The sequence below is a fragment of the Oncorhynchus kisutch genome, unplaced genomic scaffold, assembly GCF_002021735.2.
Source record: "Oncorhynchus kisutch isolate 150728-3 unplaced genomic scaffold, Okis_V2 scaffold3465, whole genome shotgun sequence".
NCBI lineage: Eukaryota > Metazoa > Chordata > Actinopteri > Salmoniformes > Salmonidae > Oncorhynchus > Oncorhynchus kisutch.
Window position 1 is genome coordinate 39,608 of NW_022265410.1, and position 24,438 is coordinate 64,045.

Below are 24,438 nucleotides of genomic sequence, written 5' to 3' on the forward strand. Positions count from 1 at the left end.
AGAGAGAGGGCGGGGGGTAGATACAGTGAGATACAGAGAGGGAAAGAGAGACGGAAAGAGAGCGAGAAAGAGAGAGATCACAGTGATTTCTTGTACATGAAGGCATAACACATTGGTTACTGGACATCTTTGGTTTCAAAGCCGGTCCATGGATGCACAAGCTTTAACAAACAGGAGGTTTATAACGTGGGCAGCATTACTACATTTCACAAGAGCAGTGCAACGAAGGTGTGAGCAGGAATCTAACATGAATGGATGTTTCACACTCAATGTTCTTGTCATTACAATGTGATAAAGATCAACACGTAGTCCACTGACGTGTCCTACAAGGTGGAAACAAAGTGTAAAAAACAGACCTTTTTAATACCCCAACTAGATCAGGTTGAGGTACAGACACTACAGTACCACACAGCCTCCCCTCCTTCTCTCTCCCCCTCCCTATCTCCTAATTCCCCCTCCCTCTCTCCTCCCTCCTTCTCTCTCCCCTCCCTATCTCCTAATTCCCCCCCCCTCTCTCCTCCCTCCTTCTCTCCCCCCTCCCTATCTCCTAATTCCCCCTCCCTCCTTCTCTCTCCCCTCCCTCCTTCTCTCTCCCCTCCCTATCTCCTAATTCCCCCTCCCTCCCTCTCCCCTCCCTCCTTCTCTCTCCCCTCCCTATCTCCTAATTCCACCTCCCTCTCTCCTCCCTCCTTCTCTCTCCCCTCCCTATCTCCTAATTCCCCCTCCCTCTCTCCTCCCTCCTTCTCTCTCCCCTCCCTATCTCCTAATTCCCCCTCCCTCCTTCTCTCTCCCCTCCCTATCTCCTAATTCTCCCTCCCTCCCTCTCCCCTCCCTCCTTCTCTCTCCCCTCCCTATCTCCTAATTCCTCCTCCCTCTCTCCTCCCTCCTTTTCTCTCCCCCTCCCATTTCTCCTAATTCCCCCTCCCTCTCTTCTCCCTCCTTCTCTCTCCCCTCCCATTTCTCCTAATTCCCCCTCCCTCTCTTCTCCCTCCTTCTCTCTCCCCTCCCATTTCTCCTAATTCCCCCTCCCTCTCTCCTAATCCCCCTCCCTCTCTCCTCCCTCCTTCACTCTCCCTTTCCCTCTCTCTTCAAACCTCAGCCCCCTGCCCCTGAGACAGCTGACCAGACCCTATACTTCCATCTGACCCCAGATGACCACTAGACTCTGTAGTGAGAACTGAAGTCTGATCAAGTACTGAATTTGATCCAAACTCTGGATGACCACTAGACTCTGTAGTAAGAACTGAAGTCTGATCAAATACTGAATTTGACCCAAACTCTAGTTGCGAGTTCTGACTGGAGTCTGGATTTTGATTGGTCTCTGGGTTGGGTCCTGACTCAGAGCCAGGACTCTGATTGGTCGCTGCAGTTCTGTGTGTGTGCTGCTGATAGGACGAGCCCAGCTCCGTCCACTTCATGCGGTTGGCTGCTATCCCATCAACCATAGGCTTCAGCTTCACGTTTAGCTTCATCAGAGCCTAGAGGGGAGACAGTGTGGGAGACTGACTTAGAAGGGGCTGTATCGCAGACAGACATTGGCTCATTTCATGCAGGATGACTGAGAAAAGGGAGGAAATAAAGACATTTCAGAAGACATCACTGTGAAAACATACAGGTCTGGACTAAATGAAAGTACTGGACATAGATTTTATTGCGTTGGATTTCCCCTTGAACTTGGTGTGTCAGTAACAAACAGACTAGATGGGTTTAGAACAGGCGAGTCCGTTACCTGGTAGAGGGGCTTACAGATCCCATCTATCCACTCCAGCTGCAGGGCGGGCAGCTCGTCTTTACGATTACGGTCAAATATGGCCTGAGCAGAGAGACGGGGGGGGGGGGGGGCATGGTTACAGTATCATCCTGGCCCTCCTAATCACTTAACTAACTTCAGTCATTTCATGCCAACAGTTGAATATCTAAAGAAAGAACTCCCTACATCAAGGCTAACGTCTGGGATCCCAGAGGGCGTTAGAAAGATACTGAAGCTCAGCAGAAGGAAAGATAAAAGTCGACTTCCTAAATGCTGTGCAGACTAAAGGTGCATTAATGGAGTTTGGACTCAAGGGAATCAAGGTCGTAGTGGATGGAGAGTTAATATCAAAGTTGATGATCTGACATTGAAGAGAAGTGTAGTGAAGAGAAGTTTATTTTGAAGGGAGGGGTAGTTGGAAGCGAAGTGAAGTTGTACTATGAAGTGTAGTTTAACAGGAAGTGTAGTTTGAATGGAATTGTAGTTTGAAGGGAAGTGTAGTTTAACAGGAAGTGTAGTTTAACGGGAAGTGTAGGTTAACAAGAAGTGTAGCTTAACGGGAAGTGTAGTTTAACGGGAAGTGTAGTTTAACAGGAAGTGTAGTTTGAAGGGAGGTGTGGTTTAACAGGAAGTGTAGTTTAACGGGAAATGTAGTTTAACAGGACGTGTAGTTTAACAGGAAGTGTAGTTTGAAGGGAAGTGTAGTTTAACGGAAAGTGTAGGTTAACGGGAAGTGTAGTTTGAAGGGAAGTGCAGGTTAACAGGAAGTGTAGTTTGAGGGGGAGTGTAATTTAACAGGAAGTGTAGTTTGGGGGGAAGTGTAGTTTAACAGGAAGTGTAGTTTAACAGGAAGTGTAGTTTGAGGGGAAGTGTAGTTTAACGGGAAGTGTAGTTTGAAGGGAAGTGTAGTTTAACGGGAAGTGTAGTTTAACAAGAAGTGTAGTTTAACAGGAAGTGTAGTTTAACAGGAGGTGTAGTTTGACGGGAAGTGTAGTTTAACAGGAAGTGTAGTTTAATGGGAAGTGTACTTTGATGGGAAGTGTAGTTTAACAGGAAGTGTAGTTTAACAGGAAGTGTAGTTTAACAAGAAGTGTAGTTTAACGGGAGGTGTAGTTTAACGGGAAGTGTAGTTTAACAGGAGGTGTAGTTTGACGGGAAGTGTAGTTTAACGGGAAGTGTAGTTTAACGGGAAGTGTAGTTTAACAGGAAGTGTAGTTTGAAGGGAAGTGTAGTTTGAAGGGAAGTGTAGTTTGAAGGGAAGTGTAGTTTGAAAGGTGTTACAGTAGTACTGTATACTGCTTACCGCTGGAGTTAACTTGAGCTCAGACCTCTCCCTGTCACCTTGCTCGAAAAACTCACTGGTCACCAACTCCGCAACCTGCAGGGGGATTTCAAAGTGATGTCAATGATGTCAATGATGATCCTATGGACCCTAGTCAAAACTAGTACATTATACAAGGATTAGGGTGTCATTTGTGACACAGGAAGAAGTTTTGTAACATTTCACCTGTTTGGAGATCTCCCAGGGGCGGGTCACTGCACCCAAGTCACATGCTGTCATTAGCATAGACCTGGTGATGACAGAGGTCAGAGGTTGTTTAGAACCTAACCAAGTCTCCACATAAGGAGATTGTTGATCATGGTTCAATAGACAAGTAAGAAAGATGGAAGGACCTGAGAAGTTCTCTGTGAGCCTCGTCTGTCCAGCTGAACTCTCCAGAGAGAACACGGTCAAAGAACTGGCTCCTCCTCCTGTTTAGGAGCACAGACAGAGTCAAAGAACTGGCTCCTCCTCCTGTTTAGGAGCACAGACAGAGTCAAAGAACTGGCTCCTCCTCCTGTTTAGGAGCACAGACAGAGTCACAGAACTGGCTCCTCGTCCTGTTTAGGAGCACAGACAGAGTCACAGAACTGGCTCCTCCTCCTGTTTAGGAGCACAGACAGAGTCAAAGAACTGGCTCCTCCTCCTGTTTAGGAGCACAGACGGAGTCACAGAACGGATACAAGGAAAAGGTGGGAGGGTCAATGGCAAAGCAGACGGGAGGTGGCCTGAGTGCCGGTCGGTTTGTGTTATCAAGTTTCTGTTCTACAACTGCATGTGGAAGTCTTACTGGAAGTGCAGGGTGAGGTCAGTGGAGAGGATGGCCTGTTTCAGTAGCTGCATCATACTACTGTACTCTTTGGAACACAGGTTGGCAAAGATATTATGACCCTGTTGGAAGATATGAGCAAAATATATATTAAGATTTTATGACCCTGTTGAAAAAGATATATTATCAGGTAATACATGGAAGGGGGAATGTCAGGGTTGAGGAATAAATGGAAGCTCTTAAGTAAAGGTGATGGTAGCCAAGGTCACCTCACTCTGTAGGATCATGACTGCATGGTTGAAGTGATGGTGCTCCAGAGTAGCTGATGTCCCGTAGAGCAGGGCCAGAGCAGAGCCAGTCCTGTAGGAAGCAGCAGAGGAGGGACATTCAACTGATTGATTAACAGGGAAGATGGACTGACGGACAGGCAGACGGACGGACGTGCAGACTGACTGACTGATCAGACTAATATCGTCCTCATTTTTCTTTGTTTTCCTTCATTGTCCTTATTTCTCTTCGGTGCTCAGCCGAGGTGACTCACTTGGCCTGGAAGGCGTTGTTGGTGCCACGGTGGTCTAAGTCATGGCAGAGACAACCCACCATCAACGCCAGGGTCTCTGCATCCGACAGAACATCCTGGAAACCAGCCGTCTGCGGACACAGAGGTAACGGAAGTACAAAAACTATCCAAGACATTACTTGTGTCCCAAACGGCACTCTATTCACTATATAGTGCACTACCCTTGTCTCGTCCCTGGTCAAAATAGGTAATTTGGGACAGAACCATTGTAATTGGTTAATCTTTACTTTAATTGCCTTGGTGGGGAAACAAATTGAGGAACAATGTGAACAAAACAGTTTGCCATGACAAAGGGTATTTCAGCCTTAAATGTTAAATTCATTTAAAAAGTTTCAAAACCAGAATTCCACGTTGACATTACAGGGTATTGTGTGTGGGCAAGTGACACAATCTCAATTTAAGAAATGTTTTAATTCAGGCTGTAACACAACAAAATGTGGAGAAAGTCAAGGGGTGTGGATTCTTGATGAAGGCACAGTAGAACCCTTTTTTGAAGGTTCTATAAGGGTTTTAAATTGAACTTTTACAGTGCTGTAGAGAACCCTTTCCTAAGGTTCTACAAAGAACCATTCAAATATGGTTCTACATACAATAGCACCAAAAAGGTTCCGCTATGCTTACAACCCTTTTCGTTGCTATTGAGAACGCTTTTTAATGGTTCTTTATAGAACCTTTATGGAGAATGGTTCTTCAAAGAATCTTTGTCAATCTCAAAAGTTCTACAAATAACCTTTCAAATTAACATTACACTGTGTTTTATTCTGGTTAGTCGTATTATATTGTTAAAACTCCATAGTTGGTAGCTGTGGAAGGGCTGGGGTCCCTGAGGAGAGGATTGGGATCGTCTGACTCAGCAAACAGAACTGACACAAGGTCTTACACAGAGTCTTTTACAAGACCCTGTCCTGGCCATGTAATAACACAACACATTAGATCAACTGGAATGACACTTTCACTCACGGCAGCACAAAAAGATTTTTGAGGAAACCACGTCCTTAAATTTGAATTATCACTAAAAGATCAAAGAACCCTTTTCTGAACTGCAAAGAACCATTTAAGGGCTCAAAGTGAACTTTGACTCATTATGGTTCGGTTCCACATAGAACCATCCGCCTTACCAAAGAACCCTTGAGGAACCCTCTTTTCTAAATGTGTACATCGAGCATCTTTTGTTGCGTTGACTCACTGTGATCATGAGGAACATGCACTGGCACACGTTGAAGGCATGCCTCCAGTTATGGTATGCCACCGTGCGATAGTTCTTCCTCACTGTCAACAGCCAGCGACACAGGACCTGAGAGGGAGGAGGGACAGTCATAAGGAATAAACCGTCATAAGGAATAAACAGTCATAAGGAATAAACAGTCATAAGGAATAAACAGTCATAAGGAATAAACAGTCATAAGGAATAAATGTTTGCTTTGTTGTTGTTCTCATATCAGGTGTTACTGTAACATGTCACCAAGAGAGTTCATCAAAAACAAGATCAATAGGGTTGTAATATTCTGGTACTCCCAATAGGGTTGCAATATTCTGGTACTCCCAATAGGGTTGTAATATTCTGGTACTCCCAATAGGGTTGTAATATTCTGGTACTCCCAATAGGGTTGTAATATTCTGGTACTCCCAATAAGGTTGTAATATTCTGGTACTCCCAATAGGGTTGTAATATTCTGGTACTCCCAATAGGGTTGCAATATTCTGGTCCTCCCAATGGGGTTGCAATATTCTGGTACTCCCAATGGGGTTGTAATATTCTGGTACTCCCAATAGGGTTGCAATATTCTGGTCCTCCCAATGGGGTTGCAATATTCTGGTACTCCCAATAGGGTTGTAATATTCTGGTACTCCCAATAGGGTTGCAATATTCTGGTCCTCCCAATAGGGTTGCAATATTCTGGTACTCCCAATAGGGTTGTAATATTCTGGTCCTCCCAATAGGGTTGTAATATTCTGGTACTCCCAATAGGGTTGCAATATTCTGGTACTCCCAATAGGGTTGCAATATTCTGGTCCTCCCAATAGGGTTGCAATATTCTGGTACTCCCAATAGGGTTGTAATATTCTGGTACTCCCAATAGGGTTGCAATATTCTGGTACTCCCAATAGGGTTGCAATATTCTGGTACTCCCAAAAGGGTTGTAATATTCTGGTACTCCCAATAGGGTTGTAATATTCTGGTCCTCCCAATAGGGTTGTAATATTCTGGTCCTCCCAATAGGGTTGCAATATTCTGGTCCTCCCAATAGGGTTGTAATATTCTGGTACTCCCAATAGGGTTGCAATATTCTGGTACTCCCAATAGGGTTGCAATATTCTGGTACTCCCAAAAGGGTTGTAATATTCTGGTACTCCCAAATTCCCGGGATCAGGACAGAATAACCAGGAAATCTGCTACATTCCAACCAGGATTTCTGGAAAATGTAGTGATTTTGGAAAAGTTGCTGGAGAGAAATAAGAAAGCCTCTCCATTCTCCCTCATTGTTGACCTCACTCACGTCGTAGTCAATCTTAAACTTCTGGACGGCTCCGAGTTCCAGAAACATCCGGAGGGAGGCAGTGATCATGGCGTCGTTGTCCAATGAGAAATCGTTGAAGTGGAACTCTTCGATGCCCAGCTCACTGCTCAAAGGGATCTTAGCAGCCTGAGGGAGTAGAATGTGGGGGTGAATATTGAGCGTCCTAGTAGGTGAACAGGAAATAACAAACTCAAAGCCTCAGGTTCTCCAACCCCGACCTCCACCCCCCCCCCCTCACCAGTCCCTCCAGTCCCTCTTTATGATAGGTCCTCTGACCCCCACCTCCACCCCCCCCCCCTCACCAGTCCCTCTTTATGATAGGTCCTCTGACCCCCACCTCCTCCTCCACCCTCACCAGTCCCTCTTTATGATAGGTCCTCTGACCCCCATCTCCACCCTCACCAGTCCCTCCAGTCCCTCTTTATGATAGGTCCTCTGACCCCCACCTCTACCCCCCCTCCTCACCAGTCCCTCTAGTCCCTCTTTATGATAGGTCCTCTGACCCCCACCTCCACCCTCACCAGTCCCTCCAGTCCCTCTTTATGATAGGTCCTCCGACCCCCACCTCCACCCCTCACCAGTCCCTCCAGTCCCTCTTTATGATAGGTTCTCTGACCCCACCTCCACCCCTCACCAGTCCCTCCAGTCCCTCTTTATGATAGGTTCTCTGACCCCACCTCCTCCTCCACCCTCACCAGTCCCTCCAGTCCCTCTTTATGATAGGTCCTCCGACCCCCACCTCCTCCTCCACCCTCACCAGTCCCTCTTTATGATAGTCCTGGGGTGTACTCGTTAGTCTGACGTAAAACGTAAAACGTTTTGCAACGGAAATGGACGTTTCTATTGGTCAAATTCAGGTAGATTCCTCCCTGTTTCATTCCATTTTCTTCTGTTTGGTTCCTAGTGAATACACCCGTGGGAAAGTAACCAGGGGACTTCTACTGTTTTCATTATTATCTTGTAGATTTAGTTTGTTTGTTTGTTTTTCTATTTCTTCTACATGTAATGTAATTCTCAGACATACCTTGAGTCTGTCCACCTCTACCTTGGAGCATGTGGCGTGGTAGGACAGCATCTGAGGGAGGAGAAAACATCATCATATACTCTCTCTCCCTCTTTATATCCCTCTCTCTCTTTCTCTTTCTCTTTCTCTTTCTCTTTCTCGTTCTCTTTCTCTTTCTCTTTCTCTTTCTCTTTCTCTTTCTCTTTCTCTTTCTCTTTCTCTTTCTCTCTCTCTGGCCCCCTGCAGGTGGGTGTGGGACATGCATGATGATATGGGATCTAGCACAAAGTAGTGCACTATATAGGGAATAGGGTGCCATTTGGGATGCATACATAGACGCAATATTGTCTTCTTCACACTACTCATGACTGCATTTTTACAGTATGATCCTCTACTGCCTGAGCCGATCCGACACATTAATATTCAGCAGGGTTCTTCTCTCCCACCATAAATATTTCAGGTATTTTCACTGTTTCCAAAGAGAGGATGCTGTCAAAAAAAGATTGCACACTGCAAAAAGTGTCAGGAGTAAAAATATACTAGCATATAATATATCAATATATAGTATATTTAGTATAATATATGGTGTATATAATTTAATATACCAATATATAGTATATATATATAGTATATATAATGCAATATATTAGTATATAGTATATATAATATACTAATATATAGTGTATATAATATAATATACTAGTATATAGTGTATACATAATATACTAGTATATAGTGTATACATAATATAATATAAGATACTAGCATATAGTAAATATAATATACTAGTATATAGTGTATACATAATATAATATACTAGCATATAGTAAATATAATATACTAGTATATAGTGTATACATATTATCATATACTAGTATATAGTATATATAATATACTAGTATATAGTGTATACATAACATAATACAATATACTAGTATATAGTATATATAATATACTAGTATATGGTGTATACATAACATAATATAATATACTAGTATATAGTAAATATAATATACTAATATATAGTGTATACATAATATAATATACTAGTATATAGTAAATATAATATACTAGTATATAGTAAATAGAATATACTAGTATATAGTGTATACATAACATAATATAAAATACTAGTATATAGTGTATACATAACATAATATAATATACTAGTATATAGTAAATATAATATACTAATATAGAGTGTATACATAATATAATATACTAGTATATAGTATATATAATATACAGACACTCTTATCCAGAGCGACTTAAAGTTAGTGCATTCATCTTAAGGTAGCTAAGTGGGACAACCATCTATCTCAGTCATAGTAAATACATGTTTTCTCAGTAAAACAGTTATCAGTAAAGTCAGAGCTAGTAGGGGGGGGGGGAAGTCAAGTGCGAGTGTTAGTGCACGAAAGGCATATTTAAAAAAAATTATCCTAAATGCCTCGTGAGTGAAGGGAGAAGAGTACATGACTCAGTCCCAAATTGCACCCTAAGCCCTTTATAGTGCACTACCTTTGACCATTTGGGACGCATCCTATCAATGCTCACATCCAGGGCCACAGACTGCTTGGCCCAGGTCTTCTTCACTTGATTGTACATCATGGTGTTGTTGATCCCCAGCCCACAGAATATCACAAAGGCCTGTATGGAGACAGGGTAGAAAAACGTTTCCACCAATTAAACAGCTTTCTAATGAAGCAATAAGGCACGAGGGGGTGTGGTATATGGCTGATATACCACGGCAAAGGGCTGTTCTTAAGCACGACACATCGCGGAGTGCCTGGATACAGCCCTTAGACGTGGTACATTGGCCATATATCACAAACCACAGAGGCGCCTTATTGCTGTTATAAACTGGTTATTATAAACTGGTTGCCAATGTAATTAGAGCAGTAAAAATAAATATTTTGTCATAGCATGGCTGTCAGCCAATCAGCATTCAGGGCTCGAACCACCCAGTTTATAATATCTATTATACAACAGGTGGGTCTAATCCTGAATGCTGATTGGTTAAAACCACATTCTAGCCAGTGTCTATTCCACAAGTTACCACCGGCTAAATCTATGACATTGAAATGTCTATTTACTCTGTTCCATCTGACTGCTGAATCCACGGTCTCATCATACATATATACAGTGAGGGAAAAAGGTATTTGATCCCCTGCTGATTTTGTACGTTTTCCCACTGACAAAGAAATGATCCGTCTATAATTTTAATGGTAGGTTTATTTGAACAGTGAGAGACAGAATAACAACAACAAAAATCCAGAAAAACGCATGTCAAAAATGTTATAAATTGATTTGCATTTTAATGAGGGGAATAAGTATTTGACCCCCTCTCAATCAGAAAGATTTCTGGCTCCCAGGTGTCTTTTATACAGGTAACGAGCTGAGATTAGGAACACACTCTTAAAGGGAGTGCTCCTAATCTCAGTTTGTTACCTGTATGACAGACACCTGTCCACAGAAGCAATCAATCAATCAGATTCCAAACTCTCCACCATGGCCAAGACCAAAGAGCTCTCCATGGATGTCAGGGACAAGATTGTAGACCGACACAAGGCTGGATGGGCTACAAGACCATCGCCAAGCAGCTTGGTGAGAAGGTGACAACAGTTGGTGCGATTATTCGCAACTGGAAGATACACAAAAGAACTGTCAATCTCCCTCGGCCTGGGGCTCCATGCAAGATCTCACCTCGGGGAGTTGCAATGATCATGAGAATGGTGAGGAATCAGCCCAGAACTACACGGGAGGATCTTGTCAATGATCTCAAGGCAGCTGGGACCATAGTCACCAAGAAAACAATTGGTAACACACTACGCTGTGAACGACTGAAATCCTGCAGCGCCCGCAAGGTCCCCCTGCTCAAGAAAGCACATATACATGCCCGTCTGAAGTTTGCCAATTAACGTCTGAATGATTCAGAGGACAACTGGCTGAAAGTGTTGTGGTCAGATGAGACCAAAATGGAGCTCTTTGGCATCAACTCAACTCGCCATGTTTGGAGGAGGAGGCATGCTGCCTATGACCCCAAGAACACCATCCCCACTGTCAAACATGGAGGTGGAAACATTATGCTTTGGGGGTGTTTTTCTGCTACAACTTCACCGCATCAAAGGGACGATGAACGGGGCCATGTACCATCAAATCTTGGGTGAGAACCTCCTTCCCTCAGCCAGGGCATTGAAAATGGGTCGGGGATGGGTATTCCGTGCATGACAATGACCCAAAACACACTGCCAAGGCAACAAAGGAGTGGCTCAAGAAGAAGCACATTAAGGTCCTGGAGTGGCCTATGCCAGTCTCCAGACCTTAATCCCATAGAACATCTGTGGGGGGAGCTGAAGGTTCGAGTTGCCAAACGTCAGCCTCGAAACCTTAATGACTTGGAGAAGATCTGCAAAGAGGAGTGGGACAAAATCCCTCCTGAGATGTGTGCAAACCTGGTGGCCAACTACAAGAAACATCTGACCTCTCTGATTGCCAACAAGGGTTTTGCCACCAAGTACTAAGTCATGTTTTGCAGAGGGACCAAATACTTATTCCCCTCATTAAAATGCAAATCAATTTATAACATGTTTGACATGCGTTTTTCTGGATTTTGTTGTTGTTGTTATTCTGTCTCTCACTGTTCAAATAAACCTACCATTAAAATTATAGACTGATCATTTCTTTGTCAGTGGGAAAACATACAAAATCAGCAGGGGATCAAATACTTTTCTCCCTCACTGTAGATATAGATTGATAGAACCTGCTCAATCCACTCTCATCATACATATATAGATATAGATAGATAGAACCTTCTCAACCCACTGTCTCATCATACATATAGATAGATAGAACCTGCTCAACCCACTGTCTCATTATAGATATATAGATAGAACCTCAGTGGAGAGGGAGCTCGCCTCAAACAGTCTTTGATCTGCATCATTGAACGTCCTCCTGTCCAGGCGATTTAGAATCTGGGCAACCCCTTAAAACAGTACAGAAAATACATCAATATTTGTAATTATTGAATGGGTGGAATAGCAGAAAGGTAAAAAGACAGAGTGGTTTTCAAGTGACAGTGGATGGCTGAACAGACTGGTGAACCCACCTATTATCTGATGAGTCCGATTCCAGATGGGGACGCACAGTACTGATCTGATGTGGAATCCTGAGGCTTGATCTGCCTGGGGAGTACGGAGTGGAATGTTACTGTGTGTGCAAGCCCACGCATCTCTGTGTGTGTGTGTGTGTGTGTGCACGCATACAGATGTAGGATCTTAATTTAATCACACTTTTGTTGCTGAGAATGTTCCTGCACAGAAGGAAATGCAAACCTGCAGTGTATTAGTAGTAGTTTTTAATTTCCACTTTGAAATGTCAGGATTGTCAGGATCAAAAAATGTATCAACCCCCTAAAAAACATTTAAATGAATCATAATCCACATAATATTCACATTTCCTGTTTCTGCAGGATTATATTCCTGCTGTAGCAAACTGGCTCAAATTAAGATCCTACATCTGTACATGCGTGCCTGCGTGTGCCTGTGTGTTTGTGTGTCCAAGTGTGTGTGTGTGTGTGTGTGTGTGTGCGTGTGTTGATTGTGAGTGATTGGTGCCCCACCTCAGCATCAAAGCGAGGGTCCTGACAGACGTCGCTGATGTTGACAGGCAGTCCTGTGGACGCCACCAGCTCAGCAATGCTGTTATTGATCAGCCAATCAGAGCAGGACAGCTTCTCCATGCTGACTTTGTCAAAGAGACACACACTCTCAAGAAATGCCATTGGGGATACAGGAGGATGTCAGTCCTTCCTATAAATGATTATGTATAACTGTTCAAATATCTTCTCCCAAGCAGCGGAGACTTCACCTGATGTCACGGTCCATGTTGCACAGGGGAGACATGAGCTCAAAGGTCTTTGAGAACTTTACCACCTGCATAAAATACACACAATTGGAGAGGGGAGAATTAGAGAGGGGAGAATTAGAGAGGGGAGAATTAGAGAGGGGAGAATTACAGAGGGGGAGAATTACAGAGGGGAGAATTACAGAGGGGAGAATTACAGAGGGGAGAATTGGAGAGGGGAGAATTGGAGAGGGGAGAATTAGAGAGGGGAGAATTGGAGAGGGTAGAATTAGAGAGGGGAGAATTAGAGAGGGGAGAATTGGAGAGGGGAGAATTAGAGAGGGGAGAATTGGAGAGGAGAGAATTGGAGAGGGGAGAATTAGAGAGGGGAGAATTGGAGAGGGGAGAATTAGAGAGGGGAGAATTAGAGAGGGGGAGAATAGGAGAGAGGAGAATAGGAGAGGGAGAATTAGAGAGGGGAGAATAGGAGAGGGGAGAATTAGAGAGGGGAGAATAGGAGAGGGGAGAATTACAGAGGGGAGAATTACAGAGGGGAGAATTAGAGAGGGTGGAGAATTAGAGAGGGGAGAATTGGAGAGGGGAGAATTAAAGAGGGGAGAAAAGGAGAGGGGAGAATTGGAAAAGGGGAGAATTAGAGAGGGGAGAATTGGAGAAGGGAGAATTAGAGAGGGGAGAATTAGAGAGGGGAGAATTAGAGAGGGGAGAATTAGAGAGGGGAGAATAGGAGAGGGGAGAATAGGGGAGAATTGGAGCGTGAAGTATTGGAGAGGGGAGAATTAGAGAGGGGAGAATTGGAGAGTGAAGTATTGGAGAGGGGAGAATTAGAGAGGGGAGAATTGGAGAGTGAAGTATTGGAGAGGGGAGAATTGGAGAGGAGAGAATTGGAGAGGGGAGAATTGGAGAGGAGAGAATTGGAGAGGGGAGAATTGGAGAGTGAAGTATTGGAGAGGGAAAACAGAAGGAAAGAGAAATTTAGAAAATAAAGGAGGAGAGAAGAGCTGAGGTTTCACAGATGAGTTTATTGTTTATGACACATTCATAGCAGAGGAGAGAAATGAGAGAAGGAGGAGGAGAGGAGCCAGGGAGAAGAAATTAGAGGAGGGGAAGGAGAGGAGCCAGGGAGAAGGAAGCAGAGGAGAAGAGGGGAGAGGAGCCAGGGAGAAGGAAAGCAGAGGAGAAGAGGGGAGAGGAGCCAGGGAGAAGGAAGCAGAGGAGAAGAGGGGAGAGGAGCCAGGGAGAAGGAAGCAGAGGAGAAGAGGGGAGAGGAGCCAGGGAGAAGGAAGTAGAGGAGAAAAGGGGAGAGGAGCCGGGGAGAAGGAAGCAGAGGAGAAGAGAGGAGAGGAGACAGGGAGAAGGAAGCGGAGGAGAAGAAGGGAGAGGAGACAGGGAGAAGGAAGCGGATGAGAAGAAGGGAGAGGAGACAGGGAGAAGGAAGCAGAGGAGAAGAGGGGAGAGGAGCCGGGGAGAAGGAAGCGGAGGAGAAGAGAGGAGAGGAGACAGGGAGAAGGAAGCGGAGGAGAAGAGAGGAGAGGAGACAGGGAGAAGGAAGCGGAGGAGAAGAGAGGAGAGGAGTCGAAGAGAAGGAAGCGGAGGAGAAGAGAGGAGAGGAGACAGGGAGAAGGAAGCAGAGGAGAAGAAGGGAGAGGAGACAGGGAGAAGGAAGCGGAGGAGAAGAGAGGAGAGGAGCCGGGGAGAAGGAAGCGGAGGAGAAGAGAGGAGAGGAGTCGGGGAGAAGGAAGCAGAGGAGAAGAGAGGAGATGAGACAGGGAGAAGGAAGTAGTGGAGAAGAGGGGAGAGGAGACAGGGAGAAGGAAGCGGAGGAGAAGAGAGGAGAGGAGACAGGGAGAAGGAAGTAGAGGAGAAGAGGGGAGAGGAGACAGGGAGAAGGAAGCGGAGGAGAAGAGAGGAGAGGAGACAGGGAGAAGGAAGCGGAGGAGAAGAGAGGAGAGGAGACAGGGAGAAGGAAGCGGAGGAGAAGAGAGGAGAGGAGACAGGGAGAAGGAAGCGGAGGAGAAGAGAGGAGAGGAGACAGGGAGAAGGAAGCGGAGGAGAAGAGAGGAGAGGAGACAGGGAGAAGGAAGCGGAGGAGAAGAGAGGAGAGGAGACAGGGAGAAGGAAGCGGAGGAGAAGAGAGGAGAGGAGAGGAGACAGGGAGAAGGAAGCGGAGGAGAGGAGAGGAGACAGGGAGAAGGAAGCGGAGGAGAAGAGGGGAGAGGAGACAGGGAGAAGGAAGCGGAGGAGAAGAGGGGAGAGGAGACAGGGAGAAGGAAGCAGAGGAGAAGAGGGGAGAGGAGCCAGGGAGAAGGAAGTAGAGGAGAAGAGAGGAGAGGTCAGTCTCACAGGTGAGTGTATATCCTCCAGCAGCAACACAGAGCAGCGTTCACACTGCAGCAGGGTCACAGCTCTCTGCATGATCTTCCTCACTATCTTCTCCAGGTCTGTCTGTTCCTCAAACAGGTCATTCACCACCTCTAGCAGAGCCTGGAGGAGCACAACAACAACACTGACCACTCTCTCTATTTGTCTAAGAAATGGAGAGAGAGAGAGTCTGCAGAACGGTGTAGTGTACAACTCCTCAGAGGGTATAAAGTTTAGCTTGTGACAGACAGGCTATGTGACAGACAGACAGGCTATGTGAGAGACAGACAGGCTATGTGAGAGAGACAGACAGGCTATGTGACAGACAGACAGGCTATGTGAGAGAGACAGACAGGCTATGTGAGAGAGACAGACAGGCTTTGTGAGAGAGACAGGCTATGTGAGAGACAGACAGGCTATGTGACAGACAGATAGGCTATGTGAGAGAGACAGGCTATGTGAGAGACAGACAGGCTATGCACTCTTAGAAAAAAAGGTGCTATGTAGAACCTAAAACGGTTCTTTGGCTGCCCCCATAGGATAACCCTTTTGGTTCCAGGTAGAACCCTTTTGGGTTCCATGTAGAACTCTCTGTGGAAAGGGTTCTACCTGGAACCAAAAGGGTTATCCTATGGGGGCAGCCAAAGAACCGTTTTGGAACGGAAGTGTGTGAGCCAACTCACTCTGCTCCTCTCGTACTCCTTCCGAGACTCTGAAAACAACTTGGCATTGGAGATGGATATTCCACAGAACGGTAGATACATCTGCAGCACCTGATGGGGGGGAAAGCAGAGGAGAAGACAGAAATAGTTCTAGTTCTGAGGCTAAATGATAAACAGAAAAAACAACATCTATAATTCAGTTGTTGGAGTCTGATCTCAACTTTACTGTGTTCCTTCTAAAAAGCCAAGTCACAAAACCCATCAGTGGGATATAACAAACTTTTTTGGGCCTTCAAGAGTATCTGTGTAAACGCGTGTGCATGTGTGTGTGTTGGTGGCTAGTTTACCATTGATAACGTTCTTCTTTTCTTCAACGTCTAATAACACACCTGGCTGCTTTCCTCTTAATGGAGTATTGATTTAGTAAATTAATTACTCAGGTATTAAGTAGGTATTCTGAATGTGCTAGACAACAAGCAGTCACTTACGTAAGACTGAGTCTTTTTTAATTGGTTTTCTGTTAAGCAGCCTGTGGGGTTACTGCCTAGATCTATTTTCCAACACACACTGAACATACATCTCAACCCAACTCTTTGATATGTGCTGCCATTTCTCACAAAGACTAGGTTCAAACCTAGATTAGCAAATAGTATGCATCACAGATAGCATGCATCACATATAGCATGCATCACATATAGCATGCATCACAGATAGCATGCATCACAGATAGCATGCATCACAGATAGCATGCATCACATATAGCATGCATCACAGATAGCATGCATCACAGATAGCATGCATCACAGATAGCATGCATCACAGATAGCATGCATCACAGATATCATGCATCACAGATAGCATGCATCACAGATAGCATGCATCACATATAGCATGCATCACAGATAGCATGCATCACAGATAGCATCACAGATAGCATGCATCACAGATAGCATGCATCACAGATAGCATGCATCACAGATAGCATGCATCTGTAAAAATTGTTTTAACAAGGGGTTGCCAAGAATTGCACGTCTTCATATAAATGAGTCTGTGTCTATCGCTCTTTTGAAGATCTAATGCATAAAGTGTTGAAAAAGAGTTGACGGTCTTGTTTAACTAAATCCTGCCACCTGGTGGACATTAAGGAGAACTCTGTGGCCAATCCCAAATGGCTCCCTGTTCTTTACTCACACCATTCCCAACGTAGGGTCCATAGAGTCCTGGTCTAAAGTAGGGCACCATGTAGGGAATAGGGTTCCATTCAGGACATCAAAACAAAAATCAACTGGCCACTAAGAGAGAAAAAACTATTTCACAGGAAATGGTTGAACAGGACCAATGTGTGAAAAAATATGTACGTTAGTGAAAGTCCTATAGCTGCAACATCTGTATTGGGGTTAGTAGTGAAAGCCCTATAGCTGCAACATCTGTATTGGGGTTAGTAGTGAAAGCCCTATAGCTACAACATCTGTATTGGGGTTAGTAGTGAAAGTCCTATAGCTGCAACATCTGTATTGGGGTTAGTAGTGAAAGCCCTATAGCTACAACATCTGTATTGGGGTTAGTAGTGAAAGCCCTATAGCTGCAACATCTGTATTGGGGTTAGTAATGATTGCCCTATAGCTACAACATCTGTATTGGGGTTTCATAGTGAAAGCCCTATAGCTGCAACATCTGTATTGGGGTTAGTAGTGAAAGCCCTATAGCTACAACATCTGTATTGGGGTTAGTAGTGAAAGCCCTATAGCTCTAACATCTGTATTGGGGTTAGTAGTGAAAGCCCTATAGCTGCAACATCTGTATTGGGGTTAGTAGTGAAAGCCCTATAGCTACAACATCTGTATTGGGGTTAGTAGTGAAAGCCCTATAGCTACAACATCTGTATTGGGGTTAGTAGTGAAAGCCCTATAGCTACAACATCTGTATTGGGGTTAGTAGTGAAAGCCCTATAGCTACAACATCTGTATTGGGGTTAGTTCTTATTGGATATTCCTGTATGTGAAATAATAATCTACCAGGTTGGTTCTGAGACAGTAACACTGATCTCCCATTGGTGGAGATAGTGGTGATGTTGTCAATGACAATAATGAATTCTCATCGTACAGGAACTTTAGTTTTACCACTCTTCTATTGGTCCATGAAGCCAGACAAGCTCAATCGAGCCCAGCTAAAGGATTTGAAATGATTTCTAGTAGTATTCTGAACTCAGGTGTGCTGTGGACTGACCTTCTCGTCGTCCTCAGTAAAAGGTGTTCCGATTGGGTTCTTGTTGATGGCCTGCACAACCCCGATGACCTCTCCATCACTGTTACAGATGGTCATACACAGGATGGACTGGGTCTTATAGCCAGTTAGTTTGTCTATCTCGTCACTGAACCGATGGTCCTACAGGGGGAGACATATAGGAGAAGAAATACACACACACACACACACACACACACACACACACACACACACACACACACACACACACACACACACACACACACACACACACACACACACACACACACACACACACACACATACGAATACAGACACATACACACATCTTTTTATTATTCAGAAATCAGTGACGGCCTAAAATCAATCTGAACCAACAGAATTGATTTGACTGGAGCCTAGTTAATATGGGTCAAAACACTGTGTTAATGTAGCCTACAGCACTGCAGTGTACTGTGTTAATGTAGCCTACAGCACTGCAGTGCACTGTGTTAATGTAGCCTATAGCACTGCAGTACACTGTGTTAATGTAGCCTACAGCACTGCAGTACACTGTGTTAATGAAGCCTACAGCACTGCAGCGAGAGCTACATGGTATTCTTATGTGCAGTGCACCAGAGACCTACAGATAACTGCCAAAATAATGAAAACCCCAACATAAAGTGTCTTAATAGGGTGTTGGCCACCACGAGCCAGTACCTGGAACTATTGGAGGGCGTTGGGTCACCACGAGCCAGTACCTGGAACTATTGGAGGGCGTGGGGCACCACGAGCCAGTACCTGGAACTATTGGAGGGCCTGGAGCACCAGGAGCCAGTACCTGGAACTATTGGAGGGCGTGGGGCCACCACGAGCCAGTACCTGAAACTATTGGAGGGCGTGGAGCACCACGAGCCAGTACTTGGAACTATTGGAGGGCGTGGGGCCACCACGAGCCAGTACCTGGAACTATTGGAGGGCGTGGAGCACCAGGAGCCAGTACCTGGAACTATTGGAGGGCATGGAGCACCACGAGCCAGTACCTGGAACTATTGGAGGGCATGGGGCACCACGAGCCAGTACCTGGAACTATTGGAGGGCGTTGGGTCACCACGAGCCAGTACCTGGAACTATTGGAGGGCGTGGGGCCACCACGAGCCAGTACCTGGAATTATTGGAGGGCGTTGGCCACCACGAGCCAGTACCTGGAACTATTGGAGGGCGTTGGCCACCACGAGCCAGTACCTGGAACTATTGGAGGGCGTTGGGTCACCACGAGCCAGTACCTGGAACTATTGGAGGGCGTTGGCCACCACGAGCCAGTACCTGGAACTATTGGAGGGCGTTGGGTCACCACGAGCCAGTACCTGGAACTATTGGAGGGCGTTGGGCCACCACGAGCCAGTACCTGGAACTATTGGAGGGCGTTGGCCACCACGAGCCAGTACCTGGAACTATTGGAGGGCGTTGGGGCACCACGAGCCAGTACCTGGAACTATTGGAGGGCGTTGGCCACCACGAGCCAGTACCTGGAACTATTGGAGGGCGTTGGGGCACCACGAGCCAGTACCTGGAACTATTGGAGGGCGTGGGGCAAGTAACTGAAAGGTGGCTGGTTTCAATACCCGAGCCAACAAGGTGAAAAATCTTTTGATGTGCCCTTGAGCAAGGCACTTTACCCTAATTTGCTCCTGGGGTGCCATATGTCTGGGGCGGCAGGTAGCCTAGTGGTTAGAGCGTTGGACTAGTAACCGAAAAGTTGCAAGATTGAATCCCAGAGCTGCCAAGGTAAAAATCTGTATTTTTCTGCCCCTGAACAGGCAGTTAACCCACTGTTTGTAGGCTGTCATTGAAAATAAGAATTTGTTCTTAACTGACTTGCCTAGTTAAATAAAGGTAAAAAAATGTCTGGCCCTGTAATACAACACATTTCACTTCACCTATCCAGAGGTATGTGACAATACAACATTATTTCAGTTTTTTTCATTCTTCCACAAAATTCCATAATTCGGAGTTCCATAATTTGATAGTGGTGGAAAACGCTATCTCAGGAGCCGCTCCAGAATCTCCCATAAGGGTTTAATTGGGTTGAGATCTGGTGACTGAGACACACACACACACACACACACACACACACACACACACACACACACACACACACACACACACACACACACACACACACACACACACACACACACACACACACACACACACACACAATCTCTTTAAACCCTCTATGCTCATTTGAGACCCCTCTTTCAAAGTCACTGAGAACTCTTCTTCTAGCCATAGTAGCCAAAATAATGGGCAACTGGGTATTTTTATACATGACCCTAAGCATGATGGGATGTGAATTGCTTAATTAACTCAGCAACCACACCTGGTGTCTATATACATGTGTCTCTCATTTACTCAAGTGTTTCCTTTATTTTGGCAGTTACCTGTACACCTTATTGCTCTAATACAAATGTGTCTCCCAAATGTGACCCTATTACCCAACTAGTGCACTACTTTTAACCAGGGCCTGCACTATATTTTCAAATGTACTGCACTATGGAGGGAATAGGTTGCCATTTGGGATGACACATGTCAAATACATTGGTCCACTGGGTCCCAGGACTGGGCTTAACATCTCAATCCCACGAGGCTTCTCTATTCCTGCTAGCCTATTGTCTATTGCCAGTAGCCCAGTTCCCACGAGGCTGGACCAGCGTCAACATGTTGCCTCTGCCTCGCCAGACGCCCATGGCCATGATATAATGATGTGTAGCGCGCGACTGGTGGATGGGACTCCGGAGAGGGTGAGAGATGCAGCCTTGCAGGGAATGAAATGGCCATGGTTTTCATATCCCTGTCTATGGAGGAAACGATGGTGGATGGGCAGTATGTTTGTTCATGTAATTGTAATAATTACACCATTTCTTTGCCGCAAATTGTTGTCATGGTGATAATGTGTGGATGACAGCATAAAATGGAGGTGTCCTGATGGGGGAAGATATACAGCCTTCAGGAAGTATTCACACCCCTTTACTTTGGCCCAGACAAATGTGTTACAGCCTGCATTTCAATTGGATTCAATGTAGATATTTGTGTCACTGGTCTACACACAATACCCCATAATGTCAAAGGGGAATTAGGAAAATCAGGATAACTGGAGTTACCAAGTCAATTCATGAGGTGCTCTGGAGCAGACGGTGGTTCAGGTTCTGTAGAGAGAGAGACTGAAAGGACGGTGGTTCAGGTTCTGTAGAGAGAGAGACTGAAAGGACGGTGGTTCAGGTTCTGTAGAGAGAGAGACTGAAAGGACGGTGGTTCAGGTTCTGTAGAGAGAGAGACTGAAAGGACGGTGGTTCAGGTTCTGTAGAGAGAGAGACTGAAAGGACGGTGGTTCAGGTTCTGTAGAGAGAGAGACTGAAAGGACGGTGGTTCAGGTTCTGTAGAGAGAGAGACTGAAAGGACGGTGGTTCAGGTTCTGTAGAGAGAGAGACTGAAAGGACGGTGGTTCAGGTTCTGTAGAGAGAGAGACTGAAAGGATGCCATTTCACATTTCTTTTCCACTTTCACATTACAGAGTATTTTGTGTAGATCGTATCCATAGAGGATTCACACACTTTTAATGTCATGGTTTTTCGTTTCTTTATCCCAATAATAGCATTGAATCAAAATTAAATATTACAATTTTGCATTTGTGGTTTGCAGCGATGGGTCTAATTTAGGAAACCTGGTGTTTCCAAATTGATAATGTTTACCTCATATGCGTTGGGTATGTTTACAGTCTCCCCATGCTCTGCCACGTATCCAATAATGCCCTTTCCCCACGGCACCTGCACCTCGTTAGAGTTCAGAGTGCTCGAAGAGGGTCGCACCGTGGTGCCCAGGTGCACGTCGAATAACTTAGACACGAGCGTTCTCTTGTGAGATGGTCCCTCAACTAGGAACAGCGAGCACCTATCCGCATCCACCAGGATACACACATTGATTAGGATCTTATAACTCAGGTTGGTCATGTCCAGGTCATTGGAGACATCTTTCACCAACTCAAGGAAGAACTCCCTCTCGTTGGTCTCCTTCAGTCTGTATTTGTAGTCGATGGCACTGGAAGCGTACTGGGGCACATTGACCCTGGATTCGAGAAGGGCGCTCAGAATGTGCCCGGTGGTTGGTGGCAAAGAACTAGCTTTGCGCAGTAACGCGCGGCGTCTCATGCTGGACTGGGAATCATCGTGTTCCCTGTGACTGGCGTGCTCATCGTAGGTTCTGTGCGCGGTGGTGGCTTTGGACCGGGCAAAGTTCCTTCGGAGCTCCATGTGGGAGGAGCGGCGCCGGAGACCGTCAGGGTTGGTCGGCCAGAGCGGGTCCCTGGGCACTCCGCCACACTTTTCCTCGGCAAGGGAGACTTTGGACGGCTGTTGGTCCTTCAACCACCTGCTCACCGTATCGCATTTTCCTTTACGCACGACATACTCCTCAAAGAGGTCCGGGTGGCAGTCCAGAAACGCTTCCACATCAGAGAAGTCAAAAGTAGTCATCGGGGAAAAATAAAAGACCCTAAGAAGAAGCAAAATAATATCAGGATAACAGGAGATACCGAGTCAATTCATGAGGTGCTCTGGAGCAGACGGTTGTTCAGGTTCTGTAGAGAGAGAGAGAGAGAGAGAGAGAGAGAGAGAGAGAGAGAGAGAGAGAGAGAGAGAGGATGCTGTTACAGTTCTTCATTTACTCCCTGCTGCCCATTTAAAACAATCCGTCTTCGTCCTCTTCTATGGAATGCTGCAATCAAAGATTTTCAGCTTGAGTATTAAATCAATTATTGATGAATTCTGTTTACTTCTTTCGACTAAATTGAGGACGCCGAGTGTAGCAAGTTGAGGGGCTGTGTGTCAGTCAGCTGAGACTACAGCACCAGATTCCCTGGTGGTTCTGAAGCTTATACAATGCAGATCAGGAGCACTGTCCGCTTGCTGCAGATCAGGAGGAAAACACTGTCAGCTTGCTGCAGATCAGGAGAAAAACACTGTCCGCTTGCTGCAGATCAGGAGGAAAACACTGTCAGCTTGCTGCAGATCAGGAGGGAAAACACTGTCAGCTTGCTGCAGATCAGGAGGAAAACACTGTCAGCTTGCTGCAGATCAGGAGGAAAACACTGTCAGCTTGCTGCAGATCAGGAGGAAAACACTGTCAGCATCGGCTGCAGATCAGGAGCACTGTCCGCTTGCTGCAGAACAGGAGGAAAACACTGTCCGCTTGTTGCAGATCAGGAGGAAAACACTGTCCGCTTGTTGCAGATCAGGAGGAAAACACTGTCAGCTTGCTGCAGATCAGGAGGAAAACACTGTCCGCTTGTTGCAGATCAGGAGGAAAACACTGTCAGCTTGCTGCAGATCAGGAGGAAAACACTGTCCGTCTGTAGCTGTAGAAGTTCTCTTTCTTTATTTGCCAGGGACACTTGAAATAGCACACTATTCCATATTTAGTGCACTGCTTTTTGCCAGGGCCTATGATGAGTGAATAGGGTGTCATTTCAGACTCGGGCTCTCTCTCTCTTTACAGGGCTCCAATTTAAAATGAATGAGAATATTAAATTACATTTCCTTTGAATCATTTTAGAGTGACTGCAGACAAATATATTATATGTGTGTGTGTGTGTGTGTGTGTGTGTGTGTGTGTGTGTGTGTGTGTGTGTGTGTAGGTGTGTGTGTGTGTGTGTGTGTGTGTGTGTGTGTGTGTGTGTGTGTGTGTGTGTGTGTGTGTGTAGGTGTGTGTGTGTGTGTGTGTGTGTGTGTGTGTGTGTGTGTGTGTGTGTGTGTGTGTATGTGTGTGTGTGTGTGTGTGTGTGTGTGTGTGTGTGTGTGTGTGTGTGTGTGTGTGTGTGTGTGTGTGTGTGTGTGTGTGTGTGTGTGTGTGTGTGTGTGTGTGTGTGTGTGTGTGTGTGTGTGTGTGTGTGTGTGTGTGTGTGTGTGTGTGTGTGTGTGTGTGTGTGTGTGTGTGTGTGTGTGTGTGTGTGTGTGTGTGTGTGTGTGTGTGTGTGTGTGTGTGTGTGTGTGTGTGTGTGTGTGTGTGTGTGTGTGTGTGTGTGAGTGTATAAAAGAACAGAGTGAGATAGAGAGGGAGAAAAAGAAGAGAGAACATTAATATTAATGTCCAAGTTCTCCTTTGTCGACACACACTAGCCAGCCAGCACACCTTGAGAAGCCAATTACCACTTTGTACAGCACATAAATAATCCTCCCTCTGCTCTCAGATATGGAACACCAACTTTGAAGTTTATGGAGCACAATTCGTTATTTACAGTGGGATTTACTGTCCATATGCACATTTTAATTACATTATTAAAACACTACGCTCGTGTCTAAAATGGCACCCTATTCCCTATAAAGTGCACTACTTTGGACCATCCTCATAGGC

General features: G+C 45.4%; 1 protein-coding gene across 1 annotated transcript; it reads right to left on the reverse strand.

Annotated features, from left to right (window-relative positions):
* Window positions 1-1,065: 1,065 nt before the first annotated feature.
* LOC109878213 (dual 3',5'-cyclic-AMP and -GMP phosphodiesterase 11A-like) lies at window positions 1,066-22,685 on the reverse strand. Its single transcript, XM_031820521.1, has 20 exons — window positions 21,783-22,685; window positions 18,055-18,213; window positions 15,850-15,939; window positions 15,149-15,289; window positions 12,812-12,876; window positions 12,564-12,684; window positions 12,051-12,126; window positions 11,860-11,927; window positions 9,500-9,592; window positions 7,964-8,014; window positions 6,919-7,065; window positions 5,607-5,714; window positions 4,382-4,491; window positions 4,110-4,200; window positions 3,862-3,962; window positions 3,425-3,502; window positions 3,258-3,321; window positions 3,054-3,128; window positions 1,730-1,813; window positions 1,066-1,478 (listed from the first exon to the last, which is right to left on the reverse strand). Exons 1-20 carry the CDS (start codon window positions 22,560-22,562, stop codon window positions 1,089-1,091), a joined length of 2,892 nt encoding a protein of 963 aa, XP_031676381.1. The 5' UTR covers window positions 22,563-22,685; the 3' UTR covers window positions 1,066-1,088.
* Between the last annotated feature and the right edge of the window lie 1,753 nt (window positions 22,686-24,438).